The sequence below is a fragment of the Pelophylax lessonae genome (genome assembly GCF_965119305.1).
Source record: "Pelophylax lessonae genome assembly, chromosome: 13".
In the NCBI taxonomy this organism is placed as follows: Eukaryota; Metazoa; Chordata; class Amphibia; order Anura; family Ranidae; genus Pelophylax; species Pelophylax lessonae.
In genome coordinates, this window is record NC_138780.1 from 6,263,997 (window position 1) to 6,284,145 (window position 20,149).

Here is a 20,149-nt window from a genome sequence, read left to right on the forward strand (position 1 = left end):
TCCCCCGCCTCTTCCTATCGTTACATTGTATCCCCCGCCTCTTCCTATCGTTACATTGTATCCCCCGCCTCTTCCTATCGTTACATTGTATCCCCCGTCTCCTCCTATCGTTACATTGTATCCCCCGTCTCTTCCTATCGTTACATTGTATCCCCGTCTCTTCCTATCGTTACATTGTATCCCCCGTCTCTTCCTGTCGTTACATTGTATCCCCCGTCTCTTCATATCGTTACATTGTATCCCCGATCTGCAGAACATCGCTCCCTCCCCTCCCCCCATACAGATGATATAACGGTGTTGTTGTCTCCAGGCAGGGTCGGTATCGGGGATGCAGAGGACGGTTGTGGTCGCGGGGGGCGGTATTAGTGGGCTGACCGCCTGCTACCACCTGGTGAAAGATGCCAAAGTGTCCAAGGTGAGGATCCCAAATCTGACCAATCGTGTGCCTGATAATTAGACTCCACCCCCGGGGTCCCGTCACTGGGCCTCTGTTCTTCTCTATGGGATGTATGGCGGGGTCCTCATAGAGGTTCTGTTGTCTCACTCAGGTGATCTTATTGGAGAGCGGTTCCAGGCTCGGGGGATGGATGCACTCCACGCGGACAGACGATGGCGCTGTATTCGAGCACGGCCCCCGCGGCATGCGCCCAGCAGGGGTGGTGGGCAAAAACTCTCTGTGTATGGTGAGTCCCCGGAGCAAAACTGAGCAATTCAAATAGAATATAGGTATAATATTATTACAATATATTATAATAAAACTATAATATAATAAATGAGCTGCCTGTCCCAAGTGACAGTGTCAGGACCCCAAGTGTATGCAAAATACGACATTAAATATATTATGACATATTATTAATGTAAATATTGGACACGATATACGGTAAATACCTGTAATAAATAATATAAATGAAAACTATAATATAAATATAATAATATTATAATCATAATAAATAAATTGCTGCCTTTCCCAAGCGACAATGTCAGGACCCCAACTGGATGTAATACACGACTTATTATTTATTAGTTTATTTATTTCAGGTTCTTATATAGCGCTGTCATTTTGCGCAGCACTTTACATATACATTGTACATTCACATCAGTCCCTACCCACAAGGAGCTTACAATTGAAGGTCCCTAACTCACAGGCATTCATATACATAGTAGGGACAATTTAGACCGGAGGCAATTCACCTCCCAGCATGTGTTTGGAGTGTGAGAGGAAACCGGAGTACCCGGAGGAAACCCGCACAGGGAGAACATGCAAACTCCATGCAGGTGGTGTCGGGGGGGGGGGTTGGGATTCGAACCAGCGACCCTTTTCCTGATAGACCAGGGGTGGGGAACCTACGGCCCGCGGGCCATATGCGGCCCACAAAGTCATCTGATCCGGCCCCCTGTGCTAGGGTGACCAGGCGTCCCCGGACTGAGGACACTGTCCCCGCTTTGCATGGCCGATCCTGGGCGGGGGTGCCCAGGGCCGGCCCTACCATTAGGCTGCCTCCGGAGAGGAAGGGGAGGGCAGGCGCCTCCTGATTACTAAAGAGCAGGGTTCTTCTGCTTACCTGGCGAGCTGCTGTCATACGAAGTCACGTCTCCTACCTATGATAGACAGCACAGTGGTGACATCTATCATAGGAGTCGGTCCAGGAGGCGTGACTTCGTATGAGAGCGCCCGCGCCGGGTAAGCAGAAGAACCCTGCTCTTTGGATTCAGGAGGCGCTCTGATTCCCGGGCACTAATCAGTCTGCATTGATGGGGCACTAATCACTCTGCATTAAGGGGGCACTAAGATCCAGCAGAACCAGCAATACCCACAGCAGAACCAGCAATACCCACAGCAGAACCAGCAGAACCAGCAGTACAAGCCAGAGGCAGCAATACCCACAGCAGAACCAGCAGTACCCACAGCAGAATCAGCAGTACCCACAGCAGTACCAGCCAGATGCCGCAATCCCCACAGCAGAACCAGCAATACCCACAGCAGAACCAGCAGTACCAGCCAGAGCCAGCAATACCCACATCATAACCAGCAGTACCAGCCACAGCCAGCAGAACCAGCAGTACCCATAGCAGTACCAGCCAGAGCCAGCAATACCTCCTCAGTTCCAGCCAGAGCCAGCAGAACCAGCAGTACCAGCCAGAGCCAACAATACCCACAGCAGAACCAGCAGTACCAGCCAGAGCCAGCACTACCCACAGCAGTACCAGCCAGAGCCAGCAGAACCAGCAGTATCAGGCAGAGCCAGCAATACCCACAGCAGAACCAGCAGTACCCACAGCAGTACCAGCCAGAGCCAGCAATACCCACAGCAGAACCAGCAGTACCCACAGCAGTACCAGCCAGAGCCAGCAATACCCACAGCAGTACCAGCCAGAGCCAGCAATACCCACAGCAGAACCAGCAGTACCAGCCAGAGCCAGCAATACCCACAGCAGAACCAGCAGTACCCACAGCAGTACCAGCCAGAGCCAGCAATACCCACAGCAGTACCCACAGCAGTACCAGCCAGAGCCAGCAATACCCACAGCAGAACCAGCAGTACCCACAGCAGTACCAGCCAGAGCCAGCAATACCCACAGCAGAACCAGCAATACCCACAGCAGAACCAGCAGTACAAGCCAGAGGCAGCAATACCCACAGCAGAACCAGCAGTACCCACAGCAGAATCAGCAGTACCCACAGCAGTACCAGCCAGAGGCCGCAATCCCCACAGCAGAACCAGCAATACCCACAGCAGAACCAGCAGTACCAGCCAGAGCCAGCAATACCCACATCATAACCAGCAGTACCAGCCACAGCCAGCAGAACCAGCAGTACCCATAGCAGTACCAGCCAGAGCCAGCAATACCTCCTCAGTTCCAGCCAGAGCCAGCAGAACCAGCAGTACCAGCCAGAGCCAACAATACCCACAGCAGAACCAGCAGTACCAGCCAGAGCCAGCACTACCCACAGCAGTACCAGCCAGAGCCAGCAATACCCACAGCAGAACCAGCAGTACCCACAGCAGTACCAGCCAGAGCCAGCAATACCCACAGCAGAACCAGCAGTACCCACAGCAGTACCAGCCAGAGCCAGCAATACCCACAGCAGTACCAGCCAGAGCCAGCAATACCCACAGCAGAACCAGCAGTACCCACAGCAGTACCAGCCAGAGCCAGCAAAACCCACAGCAGAACCAGCAGTACCCACAGCAGTACCAGCCAGAGCCAGCAATACCCACAGCAGAACCAGCAATACCCACAGCAGAACCAGAAGTACCCACAGCAGTACAAGCCAGAGTCAGCAGCACCCACAGCAGTTCCAGCCAGCAGTACATACAGCACAGTACCAGCCTGAGCCAGCAGTACCCACAGCAATGTTAGCCAGCAGTATCCACAGCAGTACCAGCCTGAGCCAGCAGTACCCGCCAACAGTACTAGCCTGAGCCAGCAGTACCCACAGCAGTACCAGCCTGAGCCAGCAGTACTAGCCTGAGCCAGCAGTACCAGCCTGAGCCAGCAGTACTAGCCTGAGCCAGCAGTACCCACAGCAATATTAGCCAGCAGTACCCACAGCAGTACCAGCCTGAACCAGCAGGACCCGCCAGCAGTACTAACCTGAGACAGCAGTACCTACAGCACAGTACCAGCCTGAGTGGGCAGTACCATCCAGCAGTACCCACAGCACAGTAGCAGCCTGAGCCAGCAGTACCCACAGCATTACCAGCCAGCTGTACCCACCAGGAGTTCTTTTCAAAACTTACCACCACAAAGAGTGGACTATGCTCCAGATTGACCAAAGCAAACCTCATCAACATCATCAATACCAGCTAACATCACACACCTCACCAAAGAGAAGCAGTTGCAGACCTCACATTAGGGGTGAGTTAATTAAATGTTTGACCAAATTATTATTATTATTATTATTATACAGGATTTATATAGCGCCAACAGTTTGCGCAGCGCTTATATATATATAACAGGCACATTTTTAAGGTAATTATTTTGTACGGCCCCCAAATGATTTTATAAATACCCAAATGGTCCTCTGCAGAAAAAAGGTTTCCCACCCCTGTGATAGATGAAAGTGCTAACCACTACACCACTGTGCCGCCCATCGCTCGTTTATCCCTTCCCACCCTCCTCGGCGTCCCTTTAAAAAGCTCTGAATGCCTTGTGGGGTGGGAAAGATTGGCCGATTGTGTGACCACTGTGATTGGACAATGGTCACATGATCAGGAGCCAGTCTCGCTGGCTAGCGATCATTAATCTGGACCGATCGCTCGGTCGACACTGCCCAATGATGCGTGTGGGGAGGTTATAAGTCCGCCCTCTTGTATATGTGTTAGGCAGTCATGAAGGGGTTAAAAACCCATTGCCCGATTAGTTTGACTGACTTCTACACTTTCCCTCCTAGGTGTCTGAACTCGGCTTGGAGAGCGATCTGATCGCAATCCCGAGGAGTCACCCCGCCGCTAAGAATCGTTACCTCTACGTCCACAAGAAGCTGCACAAGCTGCCCTCCAGTCTGGGGTGAGTACCTGGAGGGGGGCAGGGAGACACCTGGGCACGGGGAGGGCACTGGGGGTGTGTTCAGAGGTACAGGGCACAGGGGGCGTGTTCAGAGGTACAGGGCACAGAGGGGCACACTGGGGGTGTGTTCAGAGGTACAGGGCACAGAGGGGCACACTGGGGGTGTGTCCAGAGGTACAGGGCACAGGGGGAGCACTGGGGGTGTGTTCAGAGGTACAGGGCACAGGGGGGGTGCACTGGGGGTGTGTTCAGAGGTACAGGGCACAGGGGGGGTGCACTGGGGGTGTGCTCTGAGGTACAGGGTACAGGGGGGTGCACTGGGGGTGTGTTCGGAGGTACAGGGCACAGAGGGGAGCACTGGGGGTGTGTTCAGAGGTACAGGGCACAGGTGGGGAACACTGGGAGTGTGTTCAGAGGTACAGGGCACAGGGGGGCGCACTGGGGGTGTGTTCAGAGGTACAGGGCACAGGGGGGCGCACTGGGGGTGTGTTCAGAGGTACAGGGCACAGGGGGGCGCACTGGGGGTGTGTTCAGAGGTACAGGGCACAGGGGGGCGCACTGGGGGTGTGTTCAGAGGTACTGGGCACAGGGGGAGCACTGGGGGTGTGTTCAGAGGTACAGGGCACAGGGGGGCGCACTGGGGGTGTGTTCAGAGGTACAGGGCACAGGGGGCGTGTTCAGAGGTGCAGGGCACAGGGGGGAGCACTGGGGGTGTGTTCAGAGGTACAGGGCACAGGGGGGCACACTGGGAGTGTGTTCAGAGGTACAGGGCACAGGGGGGCACACTGGGGGTGTGTTCAGAGGTACAGGGCACAGGGGGGCGCACTGGGGGTGTGTTCAGAGGTACAGGGCACAGGGGGCGTGTTCAGAGGTACAGGGCACAGGGGGGCACACTGGGAGTGTGTTCAGAGGTACAGGGCACAGGGGGGCACACTGGGGGTGTGTTCAGAGGTACAGGGCACAGGGGGCGTGTTCAGAGGTACAGGGCACAGGGGGGCGCACTGGGGGTGTGTTCAGAGGTACAGGGCACAGGGGGAGCACTGGGGGTGTGTTCAGAGGTACAGGGCACAGGGGGGCGCACTGGGGGTGTGTTCAGAGATACAGGGCACAGGGGGCGTGTTCAGAGGTGCAGGGCACAGGGGGGAGCACTGGGGGTGTGTTCAGAGGTACAGGGCACAGGGGGGCACACTGGGAGTGTGTTCAGAGGTACAGGGCACAGGGGGGCACACTGGGGGTGTGTTCAGAGGTACAGGGCACAGGGGGCGTGTTCAGAGGTACAGGGCACAGGGGGGCACACTGGGGGTGTGTTCAGAGGTACAGGGCACAGGGGGCGTGTTCAGAGGTACAGGGCACAGGGGGGAGCACTGGGGGTGTGTTCAGAGGTACAGGATGTGCGGGGGATGGGATACGTATGATTTACCCTCCAGCATCCTCCAAATAATGGAATGTCCGACCTTCAAGGGGCAACTCTCTAATAAGAGGAAACTTCACTGACCGCTTTATTTCCTCTTCCATCATAGGGGGGTCCTCCGTACCATCCCCCCCTTCTCCAGACCGTTCTTCCTCTGCGGCCTGCAGGACCTGACCGCCCCCCGTGGATCCCAGGAGGATGAGAGCGTCCATCAATTCTTCACACGCCGCTTCGGGGAAGAGGTAAGAGAAGGTCTCCTCTCCTGAAATACTCTGCACTGCTGGAGGACTCTGCTCCTTCCTCTATAACTCTCCTCTCCTGAAATACTCTGCTCTGCTGGAGGACTCTGCTCCTTCCTCCAACTCTCCTCTCCTGAAATACTCTGCACTGCTGGAGGACTCTGCTCCTCCCTCTATAACTCTCCTCTCCTGAAATACTCTGCTCTGCTGGATGACTCTGCTCCTTCCTCCAACTCTCCTCTCCTGAAATACTCTGCACTGCTGGAGGACTCTGCTCCTTCCTCTATAACTCTCCTCTCCTGAAATACTCTGCACTGCTGGAGGACTCTGCTCCTTCCTCTATATCTCTCCTCTCCTGAAATGCTCTGCACTGCTGGAGGACTCTGCTCCTCCCTCTATAACTCTCCTCTCCTGAAATACTCTGCACTGCTGGAGGACTCTGCTCCTTCCTCTATATGAATAAATGGTGATTTGCTGATGTTCTCCCCTGCAGCTGGCGGACATTGTGGTGGACAGTTTGTGCCGCGGCGTATTTGCCGGTGATTGTCGGAAGCTCAGCCTGCGCTCCTGCTTTCCTTTCCTGCACGATGCGGAAGCACGGAAGAGATCGGTCATCCTGGGTATGGCGACGGGCAGAGGTGAGTGATCGACTCCTCCTCATCTTCTCATACAGATGTCACCATGTGGTCCCTCCCACAAATAAATGCATCCAAGTCCCTCCCACTTTCTTCTCGCCTGCTTTCCAATAAGCCCCACTGCACTATATATCTTGGAGGGGGCGTGTCCTACAATGGTGGGATCTGTCAATCACAGCCATGTGACGGGTAGAGGTTACTGGGGCTCCTCACTGACCACCAATGTAAGAGGGGATGTTACTGGGGCTCCTCACTGACCACCAATGTAAGAGGAGATGTTACTGGGGCTCCCCACTGACCACCAATGTAAGAGGAGATGTTACTGGGGCCCCTCACTGACCACCAATGTAAGAGGAGATGTTACTGGGGCCCCTCACTGACCACCAATGTAAGAGGAGATGTTACTGGGGCCCCTCACTGACCACCAATGTAAGAGGAGATGTTACTGGGGCTCCTCACTGACCACCAATGTAAGAGGAGATGTTACTGGGGCCCCTCACTGACCACCAATGTAAGAGGAGATGTTACTGGGGCCCCTCACTGACCACCAATGTAAGAGGAGATGTTACTGGGGCCCCTCACTGACCACCAATGTAAGAGGAGATGTTACTGGGGCCCCTCACTGACCACCAATGTAAGAGGAGATGTTACTGGGGCTCCTCACTGACCACCAATGTAAGAGGAGATGTTACTGGGGCTCCCCAATTACCACCAATGTAAGAGGAGATGTTACTGGGGCTCCTCACTGACCACCAATGTAAGAGGAGATGTTACTGGGGCCCCTCACTGACCACCAATGTAAGAGGAGATGTTACTGGGGCCCCTCACTGGCCACCAATGTAAGAGGAGATGTTACTGGGGCTCCTCACTGACCACCAATGTAAGAGGAGATGTTACTGGGGCCCCTCACTGACCACCAATGTAAGAGGAGATGTTACTGGGGCTCCCCAATTACCACCAATGTAAGAGGAGATGTTACTGGGGCTCCTCACTGACCACCAATGTAAGAGGAGATGTTACCGGGGCTCCTCACTGACCCCCAATGTACGAGGAGATGTTACTGGGGCTCCCCACTGACCACCAATGTAAGGAAAGCATTATTTGGAGGCCATGCTAACCACCAATGAATGATTTATCTTATTGCCTAACCCACTTTAATTTGGCCACACCCCCTTTAAATGTCCCTCCCCCAAGGATCTTTTGCTGCTTCTGTGTTTTTTCCCCCACCATTCCGGGTTCTTCCATAGACGGTACTAATTCCTGAGCGGTGTCGTATTTCAGCAGAGAAGACCCCGGAGTTGGACACGCCTCTCATCCAAAAGGCCAAGAAGGAGCGTTGGAGCCAGTGGTCGCTGCGCGGGGGGATGCAGACGCTTAGTGACGCTCTGCAGGATTACCTCAAGCAGAGGGGGGTGGAGATACACAAGGACACCCCCCTGGAGGCCATGGAGAGGACCCCCAACAATGGCTGGAAGGTGCGGGGATGATAAACAGAGCAAATATTCTGTTTTTATTTGTTTCCTATTGGTGCAGGAAAGGTTTGGAGCAGGTGGGAGGGGTTATAGCCCCAAGGGGGCCGGCCTTCAGTTTCCAAAGTGCCTAGTGTCCATTTCTCCTGTAGGTGGCAGTATAACCCCAGGTTTCTTATTTTCATCACCCCAGGTTTCTTATTTTCATCAATCTGTGGCTCTTAGTGGACCTTCTTTTCTTTTCTATTTTATTTTATTTTTGTTCTTTTATTTCTTTATTCTATTTTACTGTTTTTTGTTCTTTGATTTTTTTTTATTCTATTTTGTTTTGTTTTTCTTCTTTTTATTTTCTATTCTGTCCCTTTTTTTTTTTTTTTTTTTTTTTTCCTTTTTTATTCCATTTTATTGCATGATCTGTTTTTTTCTTCTTTTTATTTTCTTTCTTTCTTTCATTGTATCTTCATTATTCTATTTTGTTCTGTTTTTCTTCTTTTTATTTTCTATTCTGTCCCTTTTTTTTTTTTTTTATTCTATTTTACTGTATTTTGTTCTTTCATTTTGATCGTGTTTTTTTGGGGCTTGTTAAATTGCATCTTAAAAATGCAGAATAATTATATTATTAATAATAATATGATGCAGTGAAAGAATAATCAGAGGCCTGTTTTGTTTCAACAGATAAAAGTCCCTAATGGCAGCATCACAGCCGATCACGTGTTCAGCGCGGTCCCAGCAGCAGGTAATACAAGCAGAGGCGTCTCACCTGTACATGGCTGGAAGGGGGCGCCGGAGGTCAGATTTAGAAAAATTGGGATAGGTGTCTGTACAGCTCCTGTGACCGGTCCTCCTAAAAATGGCTGCATATAGACGTGTGCAGATCGAAAAAATGTGTTAGGTTTCGATTCAGTTTGTTATTTACATAAATTTGTTAAATTTAGTTTTCAGAATTTTTTTCCTTTATTCGAATCTATTTCAAATTTTTTGAATTCCATTCGAAATCAAATTTATTCTATTTGAAATTCGAATTTTGGAAGATGGTTATATTCTTTCTATTCTACTGTTTTTTTTTTTTTTCTATTCTATTTCTTTATTTTCTATTGTGTTATTTTCTATTAGATTCCAATTCGAATTTATTCTATTTGAATTTCAGAAAACGGTTATATTGTTATATTCTTTCTATTACATTCTATTCTTTTCTATTGTTCTATTCTATTTCTATTTTATTTTATTTTCTATTCTTTTTTTATTCAAATTCATTCCCTTCGAAATTTTGAATTTCAGAAGATGGTTACATTCTTTGTAATTTTTTCTATTCTACTTTTTATTTTATTTCATTCTATTCTTTTCCTTTATTTTCTATTCTATTTTCTTCTGTTTTACTATATTCTTCTATTTATTCTGTTCCTTTTTTCTATTCTATGTTTTTATATTCTTTTATTTTTTATATTTCTGTTCTGTTTTACGCTATTATAGTCTATTCTTTTATTTTGTGTTTTTTTTTTTTTTTTTTTTTTATTTCATTCCTTTTATTTTTTATTCTATTTTGTTCTGTTTTTCTTTATTTTATATTCTGTCCCTTTTTTTTCTGTTCTATTATCTACTCTACTATATTGTATTATTTTATTTTCTAGTCTATTATATTCTTTTCTATTTTATTCCTTTGTTTTCTATTTTCTTCTGTTTTACTATATTCTTATTTTCTATTCTGTTCCTTTTTTTTTTTTTTTCTATTCTATTTTGTTCTGTTCCTTTATATTGTATTCTGTCCTGTTTTACTCTATTATATTGTATTTCTTTTTTTCTATTCTTTAATTCCTCAATTTTATTGTACTTTTACTCTTTTATTTTATTCTATTATGTTCTGTTTTTATTCTTTTATTTTCGTTTTTTTTTTTTTTTTTTTTTTTTTTTTTTTTTTTTTACTCTACTTTATTTTCTATTTTATTCCTTTGTTTTCTGTTTTATTTTATTCTTTTTATTTTCTATTTTTTTTTTTTTTGTTCTGGTTTACTTTATTCCTTTTATATTTTGTCCTTTTTTTTTTTTTTTTTTTTTTTTTTTATTTTATTTTATATCCTGTTCTGTTTTACTCTACTAAATTCTATTATATTTATTTTTTTTCTATTTTTTTTTTTTTTTATTATTATTATTCTCCTTTTAGAAATTCAAATTTGATTTAAAAACTATTTTGAATTCGATTTGAAAACTTTTCAAATTTGATTAGAAAAATATTGAGAACTATTAAAATTTTGTCCGAAATTTTTGATTACTTAAAATTCATTACTATTGTAATTAAAATTCAGAAGAAATTTTAGTTACTCAGAAATTCGGATGTATGCAAATTTACGAATAACAAAAAAATCTTCCGAATTTAAATTCGGAAGGAAACGAAGCGCACATTTCTAGTTGCATATAATTTACGCATAGGCTGCGTCAATTGCTATTCGATGTGCTTTTTCTACAATGGTCATGTGACCTGAACCCCCAACCACCATATATCATTTTTTTATTTCTTGTCTCCAGCTCTGAGCAGGCTGCTGGACCCGGTCGCCAAGCCCATGGCGGACACTTTGCGTCAGCTGAGCGCGGCCAATGTGGCGGTTGTGAATTTGGAGTACGATGGAGAAGTTTTACCTGTATCCGTGAGTCTTTTCGCTTCTCCGCTCGCAGCTTTAGGCTCCATTCACACTGCTGCGACTTTGGACACGTAAAGTCGCATGACAAGTCGCAGCCCAGGGGCACCCTTTCTGATTGATGCCACTTAAAGTCACAGCGACTTTGCAAAAGGTTTCTGCACTACTTTGGTGTGACTTGAATGCCAGAGAGTGTAAAGTCGCATCAGTTGCACTGGAGATCATGCAACTTCAGTGTCACACTAGTGTGAAACAAGCCAAAAAATAAATAATGGTGTATGTGTGTAAATAGCGCCACTCCAGGCAAGCTGATGTACTGCGGGAGCAAAGCTTTTTGTAATCTTCCTCTCCCCTCCAGGCATTCCATCATACAGGCAATGGGGGATTTTAAATCAATATAACTGGTAGTTGAGGATAATGCGGGAGGTATTTATATGACATGGCAGAACACGAAGGGGTCTGTAAATAAAATGTTTGTTGTTCTGATACAGCAAATATTCGCACAATCAGGAAGAAAATTGCCATATTTTCTTCAATATGTGTAGTTCCTATATTGTCAGCGCCACCTAGTGGCCATAATGCATTTTTTTTTTCCGCAGTCAGGAAAACAAAAAAAAAAAACTATTGTGGCCACCAGATGGCGCTAACAATATAACAACCATGCATAATAGAGGAAGTCCTGATTATTTGGATGTTTGTCACATCAGAACATAGAATATTTCATTTATTTATATATATAGAGATATAGAGATATATATATATATATATATATATATATATATATATATATATATATATATATATATATATATATATATATATATATATATATATGCGTGTGTGTGTATTATGTATGTATATATATGTATGTGTATGTGTGTATATATATATATATATATATATATATATATATATATATATATATATATATATATATATATAATGACGATTTTTGAGGTAAATATATGATTGTTGGGGATGTGATTCCTTGATAAATTCCTGATCCAGCATCCATTCTATGACAGTGTAAATTAACCATTATAATTGCGTCCGCCATTGCTTTGCCCTCCTCTCAGGCTTCTCTTCCCTTCCCCCCTGCAGGGTTTTGGTCATCTCATCCCATCCTTTGAGGACGCCGCCCTGCTGGGGATTGTGTACGACTCACTCACATATCCAGAACACAATCGGAAAGGATCAACGTCTACCAGACTAACGGTAACGTGACCTGTCTTTGGCCCCAGAGCTCACGTTCCATGCTGTGATTTGTAGCTCCCCATAAAAATCTGGAGGCCTTCCTTCTGCAATATGTTACACCCCCCCCCCTTTCCATGAAATGACGAAGGGGTGACATCCATTTTTTTGTTCCTCAGGTGATGCTGGGCGGTGCCTGGTTTGAGAGCAGCCTGGGGGACCCGGAGTCTGTTCATCCCGAGAGAATTTTGAGTCTGGCGACTGCGGCGGCGGCGTCTCAGCTCGGAGTGAAGGGAAAGCCCAGCAGAGCCATCGTCAGCATCAATAAGGTAGAGGAAGGGTGGGGGGGGGGAGCTCATGGACACCTGTGCTCATAGAAATACAGAAAACACTACTGTTATTCTTTCCTTCTGAAAATGCTAGTTCCCTGGCTGACCTACCGATTCCTGTGCTGTTGGTTCCTTCTCGGCCTCAAGTATGCAGATCCAGAATTGCTGCATACGCATTCCAGTTGACAGCCAGGTAAATGGCATTTCCAGGAGGTGAGCAATTACACTTCATATTACTCTTAGCAAAGGCCTAAGAGAATAATTGGAGGAACAGACGTTCCTTGGCAGAGCCGTGTATAAATAATACAAATTGTACAGTAACTGTAGATTCCTGTCATGGCCAGCGGGTGTCAATGTTGTACTGCTTCTATTAAGGAATGGCCAGCAGGTGTCACTGTTGCACAGCTTCTATTAGGGATGGCCAGCAGGTGTCACATTTGTACAGCTTCTATTAGGGATGGCCAGCAGGTGTCACTGTTGTACAGCTTCTATTAGGGATGGCCAGCAGGTGTCACTGTTGTACAGCTTCTATTAGGGATGGCCAGCAGGTGTCACTGTTGTACAGCTTCTATTAGGGATGGCCAGCAGGTGTCACTGTTGTACAGCTTCTATTAGGGATGGCCAGCAGGTGTCACTGTTGTACAGCTTCTATTAAGGATGGCCAGCAGGTGTCACTGTTGTACAGCTTCTATTAAGGAATGGGCAGCAGGTGTCACTGTTGTACAGCTTCTATTAGGGATGGCCAGCAGGTGTCACTGTTGTACAGCTTCTATTAAGGAATGGGCAGCAGGTGTCACTGTTGTACAGCTTCTATTAAGGAATGGCCAACAGGTGTCACTGTTGTACTGCTTCTATTAAGGAATGGGCAGCAGATGTTAATGTTGTACAGCTTCTATTAAGGAATGGCAATTGTAAGTCACTATTTAGATCTGACCTCCATCCTCTAGGTCAGTGATGGAGAACCTTGACACCCCAGATGTTTTGGAACTACATTTCCCATGATGCTCATGATCTGTGCAGTGTAGGTGAGCATCATGGGAAATGTAGTTCTAAAACATCTGGGGTGTCAAGGTTCGCCATCGCTGCTCTAGGTGTGCCAGCTCTTCTCCTGGAGGTAAATGTCTTCCTCTGCCCACTGTGAGCTTCTCACAGTGTTCATTTGAAGCTACAGAGAGTCATATAGAGCTCTGCCTAATTTCCTAGCTGGAGGACGACCAGCATCATCTTGGTCTTTCCTCCCCGACCTGAAAGTCCCTGGCCCTGCCCCTTCCATTCATTGGATTCCAGTTGTGGAGGATCAGCATCACATGTGGGCTTTACCTATGCAAATACAGCCTGCCTAGGAATGCCCACTTCTCCAGACTGACACCCGCCCATCAAGGCATTTTGATATTTGCATAACTCCTCCCACTGCTTGCATCAGGACTGAGGGCTCCTGAGGGGGGAGGTGACTGAGGGCTCCTGAGGGGGGAGGTTACTGAGGGCTCCTGAGAGGGGAGGTGACTGAGGGCTCCTGAGGGGGGAGGACTGAGGGCTCCTGAGAGAGGGGAGGACTGAGGGCTCCTGAGAGAGGGGAGGACTGAGTCAGGGTGCTGTGATGTTTTCAGAAAGCTATGTACCGCGGCCAGTTGGCTCCTCCCACCAGCCATGATCTGCCTGTATAAACACAGAGACCCAGTGATGACATCAGCAGGGATAAAAAAAGGTATGTAATGAAAAGGAAACGGGTTTATTTAATATTTAAATTAGCATGTTGATGAGGGAGGAACCGGCGAAGGCAAAATATAAGAGAATTAAACTTCAGTTGTGATGACGATGATTTATTCAAATATGATGTCATTATAAAGATTGGACATTTTTTACCAACATGCATTAATTATTATTTACCATGCATTAATAGCAATGGTATCTTTGTATTAATTGTTCTTTTCACCAGAATATAAAAACCTGTCGGAGGGCCTAACACTGCTCTAAGAGCACTGGTGAATTAAGTGTTGGGCTAGCACGGTTATTCATTACAAAATGTTCTCTCTCATTCCTTTGGCAGAGCTGTATTCCTCAGTATACGCTGGGACACTGGAAACACATCGGTAAGAATATTTCTGGATTTGTGTGCCTTGTGGGGGAGAAGAGGGAGTATGTGCAATCTAGTTGTAATTACCAGTTGTAGACACTAGAGGGAGTATGTGCAATCTAGTTGTAATTACCAGCTGTGGACACTAGAGGGAGTATGTGCAATCTAGTTGTAATTACCAGCTGTGGACACTAGAGGGAGTATGTACAATCTAGGTGTAATTACCAGATGTGGACACTAGAGGGAGTATGCATAGTCTAGTGCACATGTGTCAAACACATGGCTTGCGGGCCGAATCCAGCCTGCCAGGCCATTTCATATGCCCACACGTTTATTCGGCATCTTCGGCACCCCTCCTCTCTGTCCCCACCTTGTCTCAGCGATCGACAGCAGAGTGGAGGACAATACTCCTCTGCCAGAACCTGCACATCTTCATGCAGCCTTGGAGAGGCTCGTCTCTCCTGGCCTCAGCAGTCGGCAGCAGAAAGGAGGACAGCACTCTTTCTACAGATCCTGCACCCCCTTGTCCCTGCCTCCGAATAGCTGACTCCAGCCCTCCTCTGGTCCTCCTCCAGACCCTGAACTTTCTGCTTCCCAGCTCTGCCCCCAGCTTCTTCCTGGTAGCAGCACAAGGTAAATGGGTGCACTGGGATGTAAGGGAGGAACATCTAGTCTTACAGATACAACCTAATGGTGAAGTGGCCCACGGTGATGCTGAGATTGACACCCCTGTCTAGTGGTAATTACTAGTTAGGGACAGTAAAGGGAGTATGCATAGTTGCCGTTGTACGCTCCCTTGAAGAATGCCTGTCCTCTCTGGCTCGTGATCTCTTAGAGCATGCTGGGCTGAAATAAATCAAAGCATTCTTCTTCTTTCTCCTTCCTTCCTTCTTTCTCCTGCTTCCTCCTTTCTCCTGCTTCCTCCTTTCTCCTCCTCCCTCCCTCCCCACCTTTCTCCTGCTTCCTCCTTTCTCCTCCTCCCTCCCTCCTTTCTCCTGCTTCCTCCTTTCTCCCTCCTGCTTCCTCCTTTCTCCCTCCTGCTTCCTCGCTTCCTTCCTGATTCCTCCTTTCTCCTGCTTCCTCCTTTCCTCCTCCTTTCTTCTTCCTCCCTCCTTTCTCCTGCTTCCTCCTTTCTCCTCCTCCCTCCTTTCTCCTGCTTTCTCCTCCTCCCTCCTTTCTCCTGCTTCCTCCTTGCTCCTGCTTCCTTCTCCTTTCTTCTTCCTTCCTCCTTTCTCCCTCCCTCCCTTTCTCCTGCTTCCTCCTTCCTCCCTCCCTCCCTCCTTTCTCCTGCTTCCTCCTTTCTTCTTCCTCCCTCCTTTCTCCTTCCTTCCTGCTTCCTCCTTTCTCCCCCTTCCTCCTTTCTCCCGCTTCCTCCCTCCTTTCTCCTGCTTCCTCCTTTCTTCTTCCTTCCTCCCTCCTTTCTCCTGCTTCCTCCTTTCTTCTTCCTCCCTCCCTCCCTCCCTCCCTTTCTCCTGCTTCCTCCTTTCTTCTTCCTCCCTCCTTTCTCCTGCTTCCTCCTTTCTTCTTCCTCCCTTTCTCCTGCTTCCTCCTTCCTCCTCCTTTCTCCTGCTTCCTCCTTTCTTCTTCCTTCCTGCTTCCTCCTTTCTCCCGCTTCCTCCTTTCTCCCGCTTCCTCCCTCCTTTCTCCTGTTTCCTCCTTTCTTCTTCCTCCCTCCCTCCTTTCTCCTGCTTCCTCCTTTCTCCCTCCTTTCTCCTGCTTCCTTCCTCCCCCTTCCTCCTTTCTTCTTCCTTCCTCCCTCCTTTCTCCTGCTTCCTCCTTTCTTCTTCCTCCCTCCCTCCTTTCTCCCCCTTCCTCCCTCTTCCTCCCTCCCTCCCTCCTTTTTGCTGCTTCCTCCCGCTTCATCCTTTCTTCTTCCTCCCTCCCTCCTTTCTCCTGCTTCCTCCCTCCTTTCTCCTGCTTCCTCCTTTCTTCTTCCTCCCTCCCTCCTTTCTTCCTCCTTTCTTCTTCCTGCTTCCTCCTTTCTCCCTCCCTCCTTTCTTCCTGCTTCCTCCTTTCTCCTGCTTCCTCCCTCCTCCCACAGGTGTGACGAGGGTTTAATCCACTCCCTACAAAAACAAAGTTTTGGCAGCGGATAGACTTTCCATAACTCCCATCAGTCTCCTCACCCCGTCCCATCTTCTCATGGTGTATGCTGCCTAAGGGTGAGGTGTCACCCAGTCAGACGGGGTATTAAGGATTAGCGGGGGTGGGGCAGTTACCTGACCGGATTAGCGGGGGTGGGGCAGTTACCTGATCATATTATAATTAGTTTGACTTTACAGGGTAACTGTATTGTTGTGAAAAGTTCACCGTCAGGCAATAGAGCTGTAATTCTATATAAAGGGGCCCCAGAGAAAAATCAACAGGGGCCAACCTGCCTGTCCAGTCTTCATCCCTACAATACTAAGAGATTCCATGGCCGTTGTATGGAGATTCCCCAATGTTTGTTGTATCCGGATGTATCTATTACTGTGTATAGCCAACTCAATATTGAACCCTACGGACTAAGACGCCATTAAAGTTTATGTGCGTCTAAAGGCAGGTGTCCCAAAACTTTTGACAATATAGCGTATCTATCACTGTGTATTGGTTGGCTCACACACGTGGGTTTAGATCAGGGATCCTCAAACTACGGCCCTCCAGCGGTTGCTGAACTACATGTCCCATGAGGCATTGTAACAGACATGAATGACTAGGCATGATGGGAATTGTAGTTCCTGAACAACTGGAGGGCCGTAATTTTGAAGACCCCTGGTTTAGATCTTAGTCCGAGCTCCATCACTGCTGCTTGTAGCCTCCACCAGGGGGCACAAGTCAGAAGGTGACTACAAAGGCCAGCGAATAGCATGGACAGAGCATTGTCACCCTATAATGGGAAGAGCCGGAACAAGGATATTTGTGGCAGGATCACCAGTGCTTCCCATAATGAAAGCTACAGATTCAGAACTGGGTTTAGTTGAGTTTTCTGTAATTTTACGAGTCTTCTCTCTTTCCTTCAGAAAACCTCTTCTCCTACATTGACCAGCACCGTCTTCCTCTCAGTCTCATCGGAGCCTCGTATCGCGGCGTTTCCGTCAACGATTGCATCTTCAACGCCAAAAAGTCTGTCCAAGGCCTGACGGGATGCTAGCAGAGAGGGCGTGTCCTAGATGGGTGAACAATCCCCTCCTGGGTCCAGGCCGTACTTCTCTACAGGAGACCTTCCACACCAAAGGTTACAATGCCTTGTTCTTAGATAACCGTCCACCCAACCGATGGCCTACATGGGCCACCTACCGGCTGTGCCAGGACTCTGACTCTATTGGCTACCACTGTGGTGGATACATTTTCAAGCACCTTTCATCTCCAGTCTGAAAGTTTTTTACTTTAGGCCCCTTTCACACTTGTGGGACTCGTCCTGCGGTTTGGGACTGCGAAGTCCTACGACAAGTCGTACTCTCTGATTTCCAATGAGTACCGTTCATATTTGTATGACTTTAAAGTAGTCCCTGCACTACTTTGGGACGATTTTAATGCATTTTGTGGTCCCAAGACATAGTCATTGCTTCAAGTCCAGTCAAAATTGTGGGACTTTTGGGTCACATAAGTGTGAAAGGGACCCCCAACAAGCTTTTTTTTGACAGATTTTAGCTTGCATCAAGCAGTAATAAGGGCAACAGTCAGAATTCCTATGAAGATCTGCACTCCGTATTCCGAGATCGGAGCTGAGAGGTGCTTTATGGACCTTGCATTTAAAATACAAGGAATTATTATTTTTTTTTTTTTAAATTGGAATAAATAATTGGTATAAATAATCAGAGCCAGGGTGGGGTTCTTCAGGGGCCCCCCGATTCTCAGCTGAGAGGTGCTTTATGGACCTTGCATTTAAAAATACAAGGAATTTTTTTTTTTTTGAAAATTTTAAAAATTGGAAAAAAAAAATTGGAATAAATAATCAGAGCCATGGTGGGGTTTTTCAGGGGCCCCCCCGATTCTCAGATCGGAGCTGAGAGGTGCTTTATGGACCTTGCATTTAAATATAAGGAATTTTTTTTTTTTTTTTTTTAAATTTTAAAAATTGGTATAAATAAATCAGAGCCATGGTGGGGTTCTTCAGCGGCCCCCAATTCTCAGATCAGAGCTGAGAGGTGCTTTATGGACCTTGCATTAAAATATAAGGAATTTTTTTTTTTTTTTTTTTTTAAATTTTAAAAATTGGGAAAAAAAAATTGGTATAAATAAATCAGAGCCATGTTGGGGTTTTTCAGGCCCCCCCCCCCCCCCCCGATTCTCAGATCGGAGCTGAGAGGTGCTTTATGGACCTTGCATTTAAAATACAAGGAATTTTTTTTTTTTTTTTGAAAATTTAAAAAAATTGGAAAAAATAAATCAGAGCCGTGGCGGGGTTCTCAAGGGGCCCCCGATTCTCGCTTTGCACAGGAACTCCCGAGTGTTACTAAAATACAAAATTTCAATATTAAATTAATAAAAGCTACTTACCGGTGTTCGAGTTTTTCTTGTACCTTTTAGGAAAAAAAAAGTTTGTCACAAAACATTACAAAGGGGTCCCTAAAATAAAAAATCACACAAATAAATATATATTAATCATTTCAATACCGGACACTTTCACCCTCTTCCTGCCCAGACCAGTTTTAGCGTGGTCACACTTTGAATGACAATTGCACTGTCACATTTTTTTTTTTTTTTTTTTTAACAGTGTTACCATAGTAACACCCTACTACTATGGGGAAGTGATCAGGATTATTTTTTTTTTTGCTAAATAAAAAAAAAAAAAAAGAAGATGGAAAATGTTTTTGATAAATTTAGGCCAGAATGTATTTTTCCTCTATTACTTTTGTAAAAATAACCAAAAGTCTGTGTATATTTAGAGTCCACAAACTTTGGTATTTAGTAAGAGGCATGGCCATTTTTTTGTTATTCTTTTTCACAATTATTTGGAAAATGTAATTAAAATAAATAAAAAAAGTTAATTTTTTTTTTTTTTAGTACAGTGTCAACTGGTGTGTTGGTTATGGGACACTAACTACTGATAGTATGGGGGGAAAAAATAAAATAGTATGAGCGAAAATAATTTTTTTTTCTCTTTTTTTTTTTTTTTTTTTTTTTCCTTTTTTGTGTTTTTTTTTTTTTTTTCCTTTTTTTTCCTAACACTAACCAGAGCAATGTAATGTTCATAGTTACACTCTACTACTCTGAGGAAGTGATCAGGATTATTTTTTTTTGCTAAATAAAAAAAAAAAAAAAAAAAAATGGAAAATGTTTCTGATAAATTTAGGCCAGAATGTATTTTGCTACATTACTTTTGTGAAAATAACCAAAAATCGGTGTATGTTTAGAGTCCACAAACTTTATGGTATTTAGTAAGAGGCAGGGCCAGTTTTTTAGTTAAATCTTTTTCACAATTATTTGGAAAATGTAATTAAAATAAATAAAAAAGTAAATTTTTTTTTTTTAGTACAGTGTCAACTGGTGTGGTGGTTATGGGACACTAACTACTGATAGTATGGGTGGAAAAAATAAAATAGTATGTGCGAAAATAATTTTTTTTTCTCTTTTTTTTATTTTTTCCTTTTTTGTGTTTTTTTTTTTTTTTTTCCTTTTTTTTCCTAACACTAACCAGAGCAATGCAATGTTCATAGTTACACTCTACTACTCTGGG

General features: G+C 46.0%; 1 protein-coding gene across 2 annotated transcripts; it reads left to right on the forward strand.

Annotated features, from left to right (window-relative positions):
* Positions 1-328: 328 nt before the first annotated feature.
* Positions 329-17,641, forward strand: PPOX (protoporphyrinogen oxidase; the record flags this gene model as incomplete). 2 transcript variants are annotated; one of them, XM_082275171.1, is made up of 12 exons in its annotated part: positions 329-415; positions 549-683; positions 4,397-4,512; positions 6,033-6,165; positions 6,656-6,800; positions 8,079-8,272; positions 8,942-9,002; positions 10,787-10,905; positions 11,998-12,111; positions 12,267-12,416; positions 14,464-14,506; positions 17,490-17,641. In XM_082275171.1, 12 exons carry the CDS (start codon positions 329-331, stop codon positions 17,618-17,620), a joined length of 1,428 nt encoding a protein of 475 aa, XP_082131297.1. In that variant the 3' UTR covers positions 17,621-17,641. The 2 variants fall into 2 exon arrangements, with proteins under 2 accessions (XP_082131297.1, XP_082131298.1); XM_082275172.1 differs by having other exon boundaries at positions 8,082-8,272.
* Positions 17,642-20,149: the final 2,508 nt, after the last annotated feature.